At 45.1% G+C, this 16,188-nt stretch overlaps 1 protein-coding gene across 3 annotated transcripts; it reads left to right on the forward strand.

The window, feature by feature from the left end:
• The first annotated feature begins 3 nt into the window (after positions 1–3).
• On the forward strand, positions 4–15,765 carry mmut (methylmalonyl CoA mutase). Of its 3 annotated transcripts, none has more exons than XM_054762043.1 (13): positions 4–148; positions 1,210–1,596; positions 1,689–2,056; positions 2,130–2,287; positions 3,134–3,305; positions 3,374–3,622; positions 3,850–3,961; positions 8,240–8,355; positions 8,534–8,649; positions 9,467–9,598; positions 9,682–9,829; positions 11,542–11,709; positions 13,887–15,752. In XM_054762043.1, the coding sequence occupies exons 2-13, from the start codon at positions 1,215–1,217 to the stop codon at positions 14,013–14,015; spliced, it is 2,250 nt and encodes a 749-aa protein (XP_054618018.1). In that variant the 5' UTR covers positions 4–148; positions 1,210–1,214; the 3' UTR covers positions 14,016–15,752. The 3 variants fall into 3 exon arrangements, with proteins under 3 accessions (XP_054618018.1, XP_054618019.1, XP_054618017.1); XM_054762044.1 differs by lacking the exon at positions 4–148 and adding an exon at positions 161–552 and having other exon boundaries at positions 9,682–9,769; positions 13,887–15,765; XM_054762042.1 differs by lacking the exon at positions 4–148 and adding an exon at positions 162–552 and having other exon boundaries at positions 13,887–15,750.
• Positions 15,766–16,188: the final 423 nt, after the last annotated feature.

Consider the following 16,188-nt stretch of genomic DNA (forward strand, 5'->3'; position numbering starts at 1 on the left):
TAATCAGGGTTTGTGCTGCTGAGTGCTCCTTGTGAAATATATTGTAACCCTCTTTAAAAGCAGTGACTGCAAGTGTGTTTTTTTCTCCAGTTGATCCAGTCTACCATTTGTTCACCAACTCTTGAATAAAAATGGCACAACTGCAGAGGTAAAATTGCATCTTTTATCAGAATCAGCTTTATTGGCCAAGTATGCGTCCACGAACAAGGAATTTGACTCAGAAAGGAGAGTGTTTACTCACTTCATATTATACATAAAACAATTAAAACACCAATTAAATTACTTGTAGAATGTTTGCACGACAAAATATGAAGATTAGCTCATTAGTAGCACTCCACGATTTAGTTGAGTAACAATCAATGTGGCAGCTCTCGGTAGTTGTACTGTACCGCTCCAATATGGCTGCCGAAAATTCACGTCCGGGTTGTTCGGTCAAAGTTCATAGACTAGCAGCCGGAGCTGCCGATTGGCTAACGGCTAATGTTACGAAAGTGCATTGGATAGAAGCACACACGCCTTTCGTCAACCTGAAATATTACTAGAAGAGACAAGGTCAGAAAAAAATACCGAGTATTTATTATTTATTCTATGAAACGGCTAAATTACACATTTATTTGACGTCTGTCTATATTCTTTTAAGACAGAAGTTAGCTTGCCGCCGTTGGCTAAAGCAGGCTAACTAGCTACACGCCTAGTTTGACTTCGGTTGTTCAAACTGAAAATTTGTCTGTTTAATATTATTGGAAAGAATTCACAGCTGTATGGGTATGGATTTAAGATGCATTTTGTGTGTTTTCTGCGGTGTATCGTAAAGTTGTCAAAACGTCTTAATGCTGCTAACGTATGTAGCTCACGTTGACTTTGTTTATAGCAAATTTTTGTTCAATCCCAGTACAGCAAATAGTGCTATTTTTGTCAACTGCGTTAGTCCTAACTGGTCTAAAATCAAGTGAAATATATAACTGATTGAGGTTTCAAAGACTACTGTTGATTGTATTTGGTTAAGGGATTTTGTTTGAGATTGTTGTTTGTGTATGCACATCCAGGAGGTTAACAGTAGACAGACACTTTATTTGTCTCCAAGAGAAATTCACGACGTACTGTACAACATTTCCATAGATAAGCAGAGTATTAAAATGTCCACCCACCACTACGTCATGTCATCCGTGTGTGTGTGTGTGTGTGTGTGTGTGTGTGTGTGAGAAACAGGAAGCATGCTGAGGGCACACAGAGCGTGTAGGACGCCGGCTGCCCGGCACCTTGTTCAAGCATCCCTGTCCTCCCGCGTCCACACCTGCGTGTCGTCGTCTCAGGACCAGGTGGAGCTTCACCCGCAGTGGGCCAGCCTGGCCAAGAAGCAGCTGAAGGGGAAGAACCCGGAAGATCTGATATGGCGCACACCCGAGGGCATCAACATCAAGCCGGTCTACACCAAAGCCGACTCTGCCCGGAGTGCTGACGAACTGCCGGGAGTGTTTCCCTACACCAGGGGGCCCTACCCCACCATGTACACCAACAGACCCTGGACTATCAGGCAGTACGCTGGATTTAGCACCGTGGAGGAGAGCAACAAGTTCTACAAGGACAACATTAAAGGTATTAGTGAGATCCAGTGCATCTCATTTGACGTACCTAATGAAGTGTCTGCTTAGCATGTGTTTTCATCAGTGTTTGTTCTTCCACGGCAGCCGGCCAACAGGGCCTCTCCGTGGCCTTTGACCTCCCCACCCACCGCGGCTACGACTCGGACAACCCCAGGGTCCACGGTGATGTCGGCATGGCGGGCGTGGCCATTGACACGGTGGAGGACATGAAAATGCTCTTTGACGGCATCCCGCTGGAGAAGATGTCAGTGTCCATGACCATGAACGGCGCCGTCGTCCCCGTGTTGGCCATGTTCATTGTGACTGGCGAGGAGCAGGGCGTCCCCAAGGCCAAGTTGACCGGCACCATCCAGAACGACATTTTGAAGGAGTTCATGGTGCGCAACACCTATATCTTCCCGCCGGAACCTTCCATGCACGCCATTGCAGACATCTTCGCGTACACTTCACAGGTATTGTGTGCAAAAAGGTCATTTCTCATATTCTGTGTGATGTTTTATCGGTCATGGCTAACTGTGTTGGCAGCACATGCCCAAGTTCAACTCCATTTCCATCAGCGGCTACCACCTCCAGGAGGCTGGAGCCGACGCCATCTTGGAGGTCGCCTACACCATCGCTAACGGCCTGGAGTACTGTCGCACCGGACTCAAAGCCGGCTTGACCATTGATGAGTTTGCACCCAGGTATGGCCACCTGTGCTTTTTTCCAACTTAATGAAAACACGTCGGATACCAACTATTGGATCAGAACAGTCAAAGGCCACAATGATAAATCATCCAATCAGGTTGCCTTGACGTCAGCCCCATGCTGCTTGCAGCCACGAGGGGGCATGCGGAGTGATATTGACCAGTTAGAATATGAATTATTTTCACATTCATTTAAAATACCATAAAATGCTGTATAAAGGGAAACATACAAATATATATATATATGTCTATTTGAATATATAGATAAAATAATATATAAAAACATATTTTCATTTATTATTCCATCCCTAGTCTGGTATGCTGCAATGGTAAAAAAAAAAAAATATTATTATTACATCATATTGCCTCAATCACCTTGTTTATTTTAACTTAAAGGACGGTATAGATATTATTTTATTTTTAATTATTGCTTTTGTCCCTAAGTGAGTAACGAAGAGGGGGGGTCTTTTGGACATGTGGAACTGTATAAGAAAGTAAAATATGTACAGTATGTACCATTACCAGTATTTTGCAGTTCCATAGTCAGATTTTATTGATGTACTTTCTTGCAACAGTCAATGCTAATGTTGTCCCAAGTATTTTCCACAGTAAGCTGCTTTCTCCCGGTTTTGATTGAGCTGCAACTGCAATAAAAGATTCATTCCAGATGCCCGAGCGGAAAGGTCAATATGGCACTCAGTTGTGTCCGCTGGGCGCTTTCCATTTCCGACCCTTCATGTCTTGTCAGACTGCAGACATGATGCTCTCCAGCTGACTTGAAAAATGTGATTATGTAGATTTTTCATGTTATTTTATTGAATGGCGTCTGTCATCTGTGTGTAGGTTGTCATTCTTCTGGGGCATCGGCATGAACTTCTACATGGAGATTGCCAAGCTGCGGGCGGGGAGGAGGCTGTGGTCCACGCTGATCCAGGAGAAGTTCCAGCCCAAAAACGCCAAGTCTCTTCTTCTCCGCACTCACTGCCAAACGTCCGGTTGGTCTCTCACAGAGCAGGTAGGTCCTAGAAGGTCTTGTGTTAAATCCATGCTCTTAATGAAGTGCCCCACGACCCCTTCCCTTAGGACCCATACAACAACGTGATCCGCACGGTGATTGAGGCCATGGCGGCCGTGTTCGGCGGCACCCAGTCGCTCCACACCAACTCATTCGATGAGGCGCTGGGCCTACCCACGGTGAAGAGCGCCCGCATCGCCCGCAACACGCAGATTATCATACAGGAGGAGTCGGGCATCCCCAAGGTGGCCGATCCTTGGGGGGGGTCCCACATGATGGAGTCACTGACCGAGAACCTCTACAACACGGCGTTGAAGGTCGGTCCGTGCGTGTTTAGGATTATCTTAAACGATGCGGATGAAAGTATTGAGTGGGAACACGACACACAAGGCTACCAGTGACAGCAAAGAGGGAGTGTGATGATAACCATAGAACTTACTGCGACATAGCAAAACGTTTGCAAGCACACATAGATGTTAGCATTTAAGCTGGCAGTACAAAGAAAAGGCCACTAGGTGACAGTAGGTGTCCTCCCACCCCACAGTTCATCCAGGAGATCGAGGAGATGGGCGGCATGGCCAGGGCGGTGTCCGAGGGCATCCCGAAACTGCGCATCGAGGAGTGTGCTGCGCGTCGGCAGGCCCGCATCGACTCAAGTAGGCTGCTGCTGTTGTTGTTGATAATGATGCAATCAACTGATGAATGACACCATGGAAAACAAATACAGTAGACGCCCCTACAACGTAAATAATCCGTTCCAAGAACCTTTATGTTATAGGGATTTTATGCTATACGAAGCGTAAAATACATGTAAATAGCCTAATCCGTTCCAAGATCTTCCCAAACTCACACCTTTGGGCCTTCAAAATAGTCAAAGTCCACCAAATATGGTGGGAAAATATAAGAAAACAGCATAAACATAGTAGAGTAACATTCCAATATAAAATAAGGTAATAAATAAGTTTGATTATTGTTTGTATGTTCGATGGGGAACGGCCGTATAGTCTAGCAACATCACTTAATTTCATACCACCGTCATGCGTCTGGATCATTTCCTGCTTTGTTTTGATCGACAACTTTTCCCTTTTTTCTTATCCCTTACACTTGGTTTAGGGCCCATGACTCCGGTAATTTTAACACAAAGAAAAGTAAACAAATTAAAAAGAGATTTCACTGCGTGCAAACTAGTTTAAGGGCGACTACGATGAGGAACAGAGCAGCATGTCTCTCATAAACACACTGACGCGCTGGATTAGTCAGCCAATGAGAGCATGAAGCATCAGAATTTCTGCATAACTTCCTGTTTCTTTTCGATCGACAACTTTTCCCTTTTTTCTTACCACTTACACTTGGTTTAGGGCCCACGACTACGGTAATTTTAACACAAATAAAAGTAAACAAATTAAGAAGAGATTTAAATGCGTGCAAACTAGTTTAAGGGCGACTAAGATGAGGAACGGAGCTCACACACAAACATGGACGCACTGGATAAGTCAGTCAATGAGATAAGAGCATAGGCGGTGCAGCGATCATCAGCCAATGAGATGAGAGCGTAGATGGTGCCCCAATAATCAGCCAATGAGAGCATGAAGCGTCAGAATTTGTGGATAACTTCCTGCTTCCTTTCGATTGACAACTTTTCCCTTTTTTCTTATCCCTTACACTTAATTTAGGGCCTATGACTACGGTAATTTTAACACAAAGAAAAGTAAACAAGTTAAGAACAGATTTCAATGCGTGCAAACTAGTTTAAGTAAGGGCGACTACGATGAGGAAGGGAGCTCACATACAAACTTGGACGTGCTGGATAAGTCAGCCAATGAGATAACAGTGTAGGCGGTGCCCCGATAATCAGCCAATGAGAGCGTGAAGCCAGAAGGCGTCACCAAGTGTACTCTGTTAGTCTCTCTGTCGCTTGCACGGACTTGACGCTTTGTTATATGGAATTCCTTACGTAATACAATGCAAAAAATTTACATAAATTCTTTACGTTCAGTGGAATTTACGAAAAAGGAGGTTTACGTTGTGCGAGGTACTACTGTACATACACAGATTCATAAAATATTCTATATACCGTATTTTCATGACCAAAAGGCGCACTTAAAAGTCTGAAATTTTGTCCAAAATGGACGGGGCATCTTATAATGCGGCGCGCCTTAGGTGTGTACCGAGTTCCAAAATCTGTACGTGTTGCTGTGTGACTTTTATGAGTTCTCCGCTCGACTGACTGGGAGCGTCTCCTGCCGACACGCTGCTTATATACTAGAGGAATGAAACGGTGCCATCTATCCATCCGGGCAAGGACTACTGTGGCACAGCAAAATCCAGCGGATTACAAGGAAAGCTGACCATCCTCCGCTCCTACTGCAATAAAAACATTGCAGACAACTACTACCCAACTACCTACATTACCAACATGGACGACGTGCCGCTCACTTTCCACATCCTGGTGAAGCACACTGTAGAGAAGACCAGCACGGTAGATACACATAACGGGGCACCAGAAGTTGGCTTTTACTGTTGTGCTTGGTTGCCATGGTAATGGACAGAAACTGCTACCTGTGGTGATTTTTTTAAGAGGAAGACGCTGCCTAAAGGAAAGTTTCCAGCCGGACCAATCAAAGGGGCTGGAAGGATGAGGAAAATGGCTGAGTGGCCACAATTTGTGAATGGATTGTGGATGCTTGGGCTAACGTGTCTGATGCACTGTTGTTGGATCTTTCGCAAAAGCCAGCATCATTTCTGAGGTGCCACACGGCAACGAGACTGACTCTGAGAATGACGACAGGGAACCTGGCGTGTTTGATGCAGAACTTGCGCCGCTGTTCATTTCGGATCCAGAAGATGAGGACTTTGATGGATTTGTGGATGAGGATTGATAAAAAATAACGTGAGTACATTGTTAAATACTTCAATAAAGTATACTACAATGACATTTTAGCAAAATGGACCAGTGTGCTGCATCATTTTTTCACTTTCATTTTTGGGGTGTCTTTGATTTCCCCCCTCTATAGGGTGATCATTTTCATTTCTATCAAATTATGTGGCATCATTTTGTTACTAATACATCACCCACTTATTATCAGGAAAGATATTCAAGATCATTTTTCCCCCAGTTTAGATCTGATGTGTTTTCCAAGTGTTCCTCTAATTTTTTTGAGCAGTATATATGCATCCTAGTTATAACTATTAAATATGCATATCCATATGCGAGAAAGAAATATGAAGTGTAAAAATACATTTTTTTTTTTTTTTTGCGGTTGCAAAAGTGAGTGTTGACGTGCACGTTGGCATCTTAAATGATGCAAACACAAAAGATGAAACAAGATGATGATCTGATCCTTCCATCCTATTCTATCATTGGGATGTATCGCCGCTTCCTTTCTTCTAACGTCTTAACATCGTGTTCAGACGAGATTAGAAGGACTTTATTTATCCGGTAGGAACTTCATTTGTGCAGCGCATCATCAAGAAACACCAACCAGCAGTTCACTCTCACAATTAGACACAAGAGAAGAAAGGCTGCCAGCACAATAAATACACGAGAAGTAGGTCATGACTTAATGAAAATAAACTTTTTGTTCAAAATATACAGTAAATACCAAATCAGTCAATCAAATAAAAGCAATCCCTGGTTGAGTAATGGAGTGGTGTAAACAAGCATGTACACACATACAGTAAGTCAGGTGTTGATGAGCCATGTACATATGCATACTGTACATACAAATACATGTGCACGTACATGCACACATACAGTACAGTAAGTCAGGTGTTGATCGGTACAAATGTTGACATGGTTGTTAGTAGTGAATGCCAGGGTGTGTGTGTGTGTGTGTGTGTGTGTGACTGTAGGTAGCAGACTGTAGTGACTCTGCAGTGTGTGTGTGTGACTGTAGGTAGCAGACTGTAGTGACTGTGCAGTGTGTGTGTGTGACTGTAGGTAGCAGACTGTAGTGACTGTGCAGTGTGTGTGTGTGACTGGAGGTAGCAGACCGTAGTCACTGTGCTGTGTGTGTGTGTGTGTGTGTGTGACTGGAGGTACAGTAGCAGACCGTATTGACTGTGCAGTGTGTGTGTGTTTGTGACTGTAGGTAGCAGACTGTAGTGACTCTGCAGTGTGTGTGTGTGTCTGTGTGTGTGTGTGACTGTAGGTAGCAGACTGTAGTAGATGTGCTGTGTGTGTGTGTGTGTGTGTGTGTGTGTGTGAGTGTAGGTAGCAGACTGTAGTGACTGTGCAGTGTGTGTGTGTGTTTGACTGGAGGTAGCAGACCGTAGTGACTCTGCAGTGTGTGTGTCTGTGTGTGTGTGTGACTGTAGGTAGCAGACTGTAGTAGATGTGCTGTGTGTGTGTGTGTGGGGGGGGTTGTGACTGTAGGTAGCAGACTGTAGTGACTGTGCAGTTTGTGTGTGTGTGTGTGTGTGTGTGTGTGTATGTGACTGGAGGTAGCAGACCGTAGTGACTGTGCAGTGTGTGTGTGACTGGAGGTAGCAGACCGTAGTGACTGTGCAGTGTGTGTGTGTGTGTGTGTGTGTGTGTGACTGTGACTGGAGGTAGCAGACCGTAGTGACTGTGCAGTGTGTGTGTGTGTTTGTGACTGTAGGTAGCAGACTGTAGTGACTCTGCAGTGTGTGTGTCTGTGTGTGTGTGTGAGACTGTAGGTAGCAGACTGTAGTAGATGTGCTGTGTGTGTGTGTGTGTGTGTGTGAGAGAGACTGTAGGTAGCAGACTGTAGTGACTGTGCAGTGTGGGGTTGTGTGTGTGTGACTGTAGGTAGCAGACTGTAGTAGCTGTGCAGTGTGTGTGTGTGTGCCTGTAGGTAGCAGACTGTAATGGCTGTGCAGTGTGTGTGTGGTTCCTGCTCTACTTTGCTGTTTTTGGCAAATATTTCAGGAGGCACACCCCCTTTTGTCTTATTTGTTTATTTGCCACCCAGGGTCAGAGGTCATCGTTGGAGTCAACAAGTACCGCCTGGAGGAGGAGGAGAGCGTGGAGGTGTTGGCCATAGACAACACGCTCGTGCGGCAGAAACAGATTGAGAAGCTGAAGAAGGTCAGCGCTGGCCAAGCGAGTGCCACACACACACACACACACACACACACACACACACACACACACACACACACAGCAGATACTTAATTAGATACACCTGCACTAGCTAATCAGGAAGTACAAACACAGTAACATGGCAACTAAAGAACAAGCTGGTATTGAGGATATCCTGTCACAGGTAAGGGAGAGCCGCAACGCCGAGGCCACCAGCAAGTGTCTTGCCGCCATCAAGGAATGCGCACGGACCAGACAGGGCAACCTGTTAGCGTTAGCCGTGGAGGCGGCACGTGCCAGGTACCTACACGTTTTTAATGTGAACAGACGTGGTTTTAGAGGGGGGTGTGAGGGGTGTGTTTTATAGTGGGTAGGGCTGCTTTAAACCACTCATCAGTGATTGGGCACACGCCTGACTTGAATTGTTTGGTAAAAATTGGTTTCAGTTGCTCTGTAAGTCTCCTTAGGCAGAGGGTTCAGTTACTTATTCCTCCCCCTTCTGTCATTGTTTGCATGCTATCCTCATTAAAATATGAAAACCTATAAATGTTTGGGTGGTTTTAGTTAAAGCAGACACTGTTTTTTCATCTGTGTGATTTTTACAAAGATCAGATCACATTTGATGGTGATTTTATGCAGAAATGTGAGAAATTCCAAAAGGTTCAGATACTTTTTCATACCACTGTAGAATGTTTTGGCTTAAACGATATATTCCAAGGATAAAAATAACAACAAACTCTTGAAATTAAGGACATAAAATTGGCCTCAGATATCAGCAGATTGCAGGAAATGAGGTCTAATTTAAAAAAAATTTCTGGGGGAGGGCCCCCACACTCCCCTCCATTTCCAGCGCCTCGGACTACGGCCTCGGCCACACCCCCCCTTTTCAAAAAAAGCTAGATCCGCCCCTGGTGAAGTCATTGAACTTGTTGGCTACCACTTTACAGAAACCGCAGAAGGGGAGCAGTGACAACAGTCAAATGATGGGGTGGCAGCTTGTCAGCTCTGATCAAGCAGTATTTTGTTTTTGCAAACGCTGTCCTCATCACCACATGGATTTGCAGTACTGTGTACGAATACCAGTGGCAAAGCAGAATCAGCGCTGTGTCTTCTTCAGATGTTCCGTTGGTGAGATCACGGACGCCATGAAGAAAGTGTTTGGCGAGCACAAAGCGAGCACGCGCATGGTGAGTGGCGCCTACCGCAGCGAGTTTGGCGAGCACGAGGAAATGGCACAGGCTCACAGCAGGTACGAGATCTTGGCGGCTCGCTGTGGGCGCATCTCGGCGAGCTGCTGAGAGGTTTCACCATCTGTCCTTTCAATAAATGCAGAGTCACCCAGTTTAAGAACCACGAAGGACGCAACCCTCGCCTCCTGGTGGCCAAGATGGGGCAGGACGGCCACGACAGAGGAGCAAAGGTCATTGCCACAGGGTTCGCTGACCTCGGCTTCGACGTAGACATTGGGCCGCTCTTTCAGGTCTCCTTTTACCACCCCCCCATGTTGTTAAAGTAGACACATACATCTATGGCCCTCCTGGCATACAGTATACTGTAGCGAGGCTTCACTACGCAGGAAGGTAGTTCTTGGGCGTCACAACGTTAATAACAATAATGCAGCACACATTATGGAAGTGGAGCCTTGTTGGCGCTTTTTGGAGGTTTTATAGGCAGAATAGGTGTGTCCCATTACGTGCATTCTTAGCTGCCTCTTTTGACCTGTTTTTGTATCTTAGAAGACGTGTTTCACATAAGGATGGTGGATGATGAGCAACATGTAAAAAACACTGCTGTTATATACAGTACAGGATCTTTCAGGAGTGTTTGTTTTTGTGTGGGTTTTTTGAAAGAGGTCCTTAAACATGTCAGAACACTCCTGTCATATAGAAGATCTTTGACTAGCATTTCTTTTACCAGTAGGCTGTGCTGTGGAAGGTACAGCAGAGCGCTGCTGTTGTAGAAAGGATCTTTGGCTGGATGTTTTGTTGCAGCAGCATAGATCCTAGTAAACAGCAGACGGCTTTTCATTTGTGTGGTTTTGCAGTAGGTTTCTTTAAGACAGCAGAGTGCTCTGTCATGTAGAAGATTTGTGATTAGGGTAACATTTTGCTTGTTTTTTTGTTTTCTTCTTTATGACTATATTAGTAATGAACTGCTTTTAGCATCTATTTTTCTTTTTAGAGTTGCAGCACCGTAGTTGTTTAACTCATTCAATCCCTGCCTTTTTCCAAAAGACAGCCCCCTCAGTAGTGGCCATTTTACACCATTTAAACTGATTTTCAACGCACACAGAATATTGTGTTCCATGGCTATATAAACATGGAACCTACTAAAAGAAACATTAGACTCCCGTCTTTCATCATCCATTTTTGCAGTCTTTAGTAATCATCAGTAGATCATAGGTAAGTTCAGGAAAATATCAATTCCCAACTAAAACAGGGAGAAAAGCAGCTTTTTGTGAAAAGATACATTTCAAGCATAACTTTCACTTTGCTTTTGTGACAGCTGAAATATTTAAACAAGTATACCAACATAAACAACACAAAAAACATCCAAATAACTATTTATTATCAAACATAACACAATCAACTATTTACAGTTGCCTACAGTAACCCTAACCCTAACCCATTTGGAACTAAACTGCGTGTGTGTGTGCATGTGTTAAAAGTTCCCTACAAGGTGTAACCTTGTGCACGCTACAATTCTGCACACTTTTTCATGTCCTCCTTGCTGTTGAGTGTGAATACATGCAAAAGATCCATTTTGAGTTCTTATCAAACTCACTCCTGCCATCTTGTGGCCGTTTTGATGGCTTCAAACTATCCATCCATCCATTTTCTATACCGCTTCTTCCTCATTAGGGTCGCGGGGGCATGCTGGAGCCTATCCCAGCTGACTTCGGGCGACAGGCGGGGTACGCTTCAAACTACTCCAACATATCTTAATGTGCACTTGTGTCTTTGGTATTGAATGAGTTAAATGCTAGTCTTTTGCTGCTGCTTCATTGTGACCCGGACACATTGTTGTTGCCCCCTGCTGAGTGGAGCAAGTACTGCATGAATGAGCATGTGTGCAGTTAGACTGAATGCTTTGATTATTTGAGTGATGCATAGCATGTGAAATGAAAAGCTTCGGGCGGCCTAATCAGACCCTTAGCTCTAGAGGACATAGGCTTTCTTTTTGTCTCCACAGACCCCCCTAGAGGTGGCCCAGCAGGCGGTGGACGCGGACGTGCACTGCGTCGGCGTCAGCACGCTTGCCGCTGGGCATAAGACGCTGGTGCCAGAGCTGATGAAGGAGCTGCGCAAGCTCAATAGGCCCGACATTCTGGTCATCTGTGGAGGCGTCATCCCCCCCCAGGTAAACTCCACCCTGACACCTTTGAGAATGTGATAGCAGTGTGCTGGAATCCCAAAATCCTCCCAGCTGGTACATGATATGGGAGGACAGTAGTGCTATTTCATAGTTGCAGCAGAGCAAACAGTGAGAGCTGTATCTTCAGTGACAGCAGCATGTGTTGGGAAGAAGACTCTTCCAATCTAAACATCATTTCATACTGGCTATGTTCATATTTGCCTGTGTTTAACTGAATGATTTTCTGTAAAAATATGACTACATTCCACAAGTTGTACAGTTTGCAGCTGAGATGGCATGTTCTGTAAAAATACACTTCCTAAACAGCAACTTCAGATCAGCACACATTTCCACTGTAGTACAAAAGCAGCAGCAATCAGTGAAATACTGCAAGGCTTCATTCACTTCTATTGCACCTCACCACTGCAGTGTTGTGCTTCAACGCGTTCAATGAACGCGTTCCTTTTTCTGAGAACGTTCAACTGAACACAACGTATTTGTAAATAAACAACTTGAACATGTTCAGATTATGCAAGAATCAGCGGCACTGACCAGAGATTCACTCCTGATCAAAATCTTAAGAGCAGTTGAAAAATGTCTAGAATGATCATTTTGCACATTTGGATCTTAATGAGGTTTTAAGTAGAGCTACAATATGCAAACACAAGGGGGGGGGACAAAAAGCATTTTGAAAAAGTCATTTATTGAAAACAACAATTCAACTGAAATAGGCTGTTTATCAGCTGATCAAAAGTTTAAGACCACAGGCTTTAAAAGCCCAAATGTGCTTCGAATGTTGATGTCGTGTCATCATTCCCACTGTCATGCCCTCTTGATGGTGAAGCTAAGAAGCGTTCTCTTTTTCAACGTGGTGGGATTGTGGAGCTGCATAAGCAAGGCCTCTCGCAGCGTGCCATGGCTGCTGAGGTTGGGAGCAGATCCTGAGCATTATGGAACAAAAAAGTCAAGTGGTAGACCCAAGAACATCACACCTGCGCTGAGCCGGAGCATCCCATTGGCTGTCCATCAAGACACAGGGGTGTCTTTCACCCTCATGAAGGCCCTCACTGGTGCCGACTGCACGCAATAACCATCAGATGGCATCTGCAGGAAAAGGCTTTAAAAAACAAAAAAGAAATTCAAAGACCTCGTCTCCTTCAACGCCACAAAAGTGCCCGCTTAGACTTTGATGAGGAAAAAAATGTAACTTTGGCGGTCCAGATGGCTTCCAACGTTACTGGCATGACAGGGAGATCCCACCTGAGATGTTTTCTACCCGGCACAGCGGAGGATGGTCCATCATGATCTGGGGTGCTTTTTCATTCAGTGGAACACCGGAGTTTCAAGTGGTGCGGGGTCGTCAAAAGGATGCAGATGTCGTGGCGGGCGTCCCTCATGACCGAGGGCCCTCGTCTGTGTGGTAACAGCTGAGTTCTTCAACAGGACAACGCTGCAGTTCACAATGCTGGCTTGACCAAGGACTTCAGGGAGAATAACATCACTCTTTTGGACCATCTTGTATGTTCCCCTCATTTAAATCCCATAGAGAACATTTGGGAATTCATGGCAAGGGAAGTTTATAAAAATGGCCATCAGTTCCAGACAGTTGATGCCCTTGGTGAAGCCATCTTCACCACTTGGAGCAATGTTCCCACTAGCCTCCTGGACACTGGCATCAAGCATGCCATTTTGGAAGTGATGAACAAGAACGGTGGAGCTCCTCATTAGAGTCCTACTGACAACATTTTTGGTTCTGCTTTGGAGAGTTTTTGGTTCTTTTTTGAGCGATGGTCTTAAACTTTTGATCAGCTGATAAACAGCCTATTTCAGTTGAGTTGTTGTTTTCAATAAATTACTTTTTCAAAATGCTTTTTGTCTCACAAAGTCAGTAGTTAGGACACACAGCATCATGAAGGGAGGGGCTGTGTTTGCTGCTTGGCCTGGCTCCAAGTGGGGTAGTTCCCACCAGGTCCAGCAGGTGGAGCCACATTGTGGAACTGACAGGCCGTCATTGGTCAAGCAAGCTAGCAAGGGTTTAAGAGCTGGTGTTAATCGTTACATGAAGCTTTCACATGGGATTCAGCATCAGCGTTGTTACCAAGCAACAGCCACCGTTGCATTCCGACAAAGTAAAAACATGTCATTAAGTGGGATTTCTCGTCATGCTTGGCTTCCTACCGCAGGACTACCACTACTTGTACAAGAGCGGCGTGTGTGCCATCTTCGGGCCAGGCACCAGGATCCCACAGGCTGCTGTGGAGGTCATCGACAACATTGAGAAGAGCCTGGAAAAGATCAGACAGGCCATGTGAACGGACACGCGTCCCAGGAAGTGGATTTGTAAAGGAATTAAATTTAAAAAGACATATTTGTAATCCAGCACAGTGACGTGGTCGCTACGATGGGTCACTCATGTAGCGCCATCTTGATTATTGACGTCTAGTTGGACAGTTTGACATTTGTCTCTGCAAACACGGTTATGCTTTCATTGCAGTTTGTTTAGGCGCTAGCTGGATTACATGAAACATATTTGTTGGATTTCTGCAAAGTTTCCTTGGAGGGGCGGGGCTTGGGCAAAGCAGGGGCCCATTAAATGTTGCTGTGATCCTGAATAATGATGGGCACTATTTGTTAATCTTGCAAGGCTTTCTTTCATTCCTCTGATGATATTGTGGTGGTTACGTCCACTTGAAGGGGACCAGACTCTTCCTGCAGTGTTTCCTGCCTCCCGCCAAAACGGTCCGTGTCATTTACTCCACCCCAGGTACGCCCACTCTGCTGTGATCGGTCGCACCCCAGAAGACCCCCTTTAGTCCGATGACTTACCAAAATACACACATTAGGACACTGATACATTGTTCCTTACAGTTGGCTCTTCTGACTCTTCAACACCACCACGTAACGCTGGAAAGGTGTTAGACTTCAGCAACAATTTGGCTGATAGTCCGGCCGATGACAGCAGGCAGGGCCGGGAGAAGGTCCCGGGGCAGACCTAGGACACGCTGGAGGGATTATGTCTCACAGCTGGCCTGGGAAGTCCATGGTGTCCTACCGGAGGAGCCGGAGGAGTTAGCAGGGAACCAGGAAGTCTGGGCTTCCCTACTGAGACTGCTGGACCCACGATAAGCGGAGGGAAATTGATGGATGGATCATATTTTCTTTTATCCAAGGTGCAAGTGGACAATTTGAGCCCTCTTTTCTTTGTTCCATAAATTATATGCCGTTTTTTTCGCCACTGAAAAAAATCCAGACAAGGAAGGTATGCCAGGAAGGTGTGTTTGGATGGATGCTATTTCCCCGTTTAGAAAAACACTCCAGATGAATCCATCATTCCACACTGCTAATGGTTGTTTACACTGAAATCACTGCTTTGGATGTGGTTTACTGTAAATCACGGTGTATTAACCGCACCCCTATTTTCAGTCTCACGGTGGGGAAAAAAAATTTACTTCATAAATGCTTGCCAACTCTTTCATCTCAAATGAACATGCTAAAGGTACTAAACAATTTCAAAAAGAAGAAAGGAGAAATCTGCCGTCCATCAATTCATCTGCAATGGAATTCATGTAAGAAATGTTTTGCCGTCAACTTGCCGATGATGTCCGCTCTCCAACGCCGGATGACTGACTCGTCCACACCGTGCTGCCGTCCTGCTGCCCGGTTCCCAAAGTCTTCTGCTTACCGGCAGACGGAGAGTTTGAATGCTGCTGTGAAAGATCGCCGTGGCATTTTAGCTTTAGCTGCTTTAGCTTTAGCCTTGATTTAACGGTAGCTAATGTTGGTTTAGTGGAGACGCGAGCGGCGTTCTGCGCATGCGCATCAGTTATCCATGTACTGTACATAACACTGCATTGCTTCAGTGTGAATGTGAATAAACTCCAACGTTGTATTGTATTTTAAACCATCTGCAATGTTTTAATGGAAGCTTAGGTTAGCTTCAGTGTATATAGAGATCGTTTCTCTGTGAAAATACAGACACAGCTGTCAGATAAGTGAAAAAGGAATTGCACTTTCAGCAACTGTACAGCAGAGGGCGCTAAAGTCAAAGCAACGGTCTGACCCACAGACGGCAATTCTAAAGTCTGCTTCTGGTCAATTTCTGTCTGGTCACAAACTTGTCATCTTGTATAAACCGCACCCGTTTTTCACGTCTTACCGGTGGAAAAAAAGCGCGGTTTATACACATGTATTTACGTATGTTACACGTAAGCGGATAAGACCTTTACGTCGGCGCTACGTGCATTGCGTACGATTTTACACAGCTCAGCCTTGGTGGATGTCATAAAACGATAGAAACGTCTTTTAACAAGTCACTCTTAAAGTAACCTCCCAGCATGTCACACACTGTGTATGAAGTATGGTCATTGACCGTTCATGTTCATACATTTCAAATAGAATCAGTACCACAGCACGTGATGTCACGGAAGCACTGTCGTAAACATGAGCTAAAGGAGGAAGTGAGCGGGACCAATTGCGTTCCGGGTA

This window comes from Dunckerocampus dactyliophorus, chromosome 19 (assembly GCF_027744805.1).
Source record: "Dunckerocampus dactyliophorus isolate RoL2022-P2 chromosome 19, RoL_Ddac_1.1, whole genome shotgun sequence".
NCBI lineage: Eukaryota > Metazoa > Chordata > Actinopteri > Syngnathiformes > Syngnathidae > Dunckerocampus > Dunckerocampus dactyliophorus.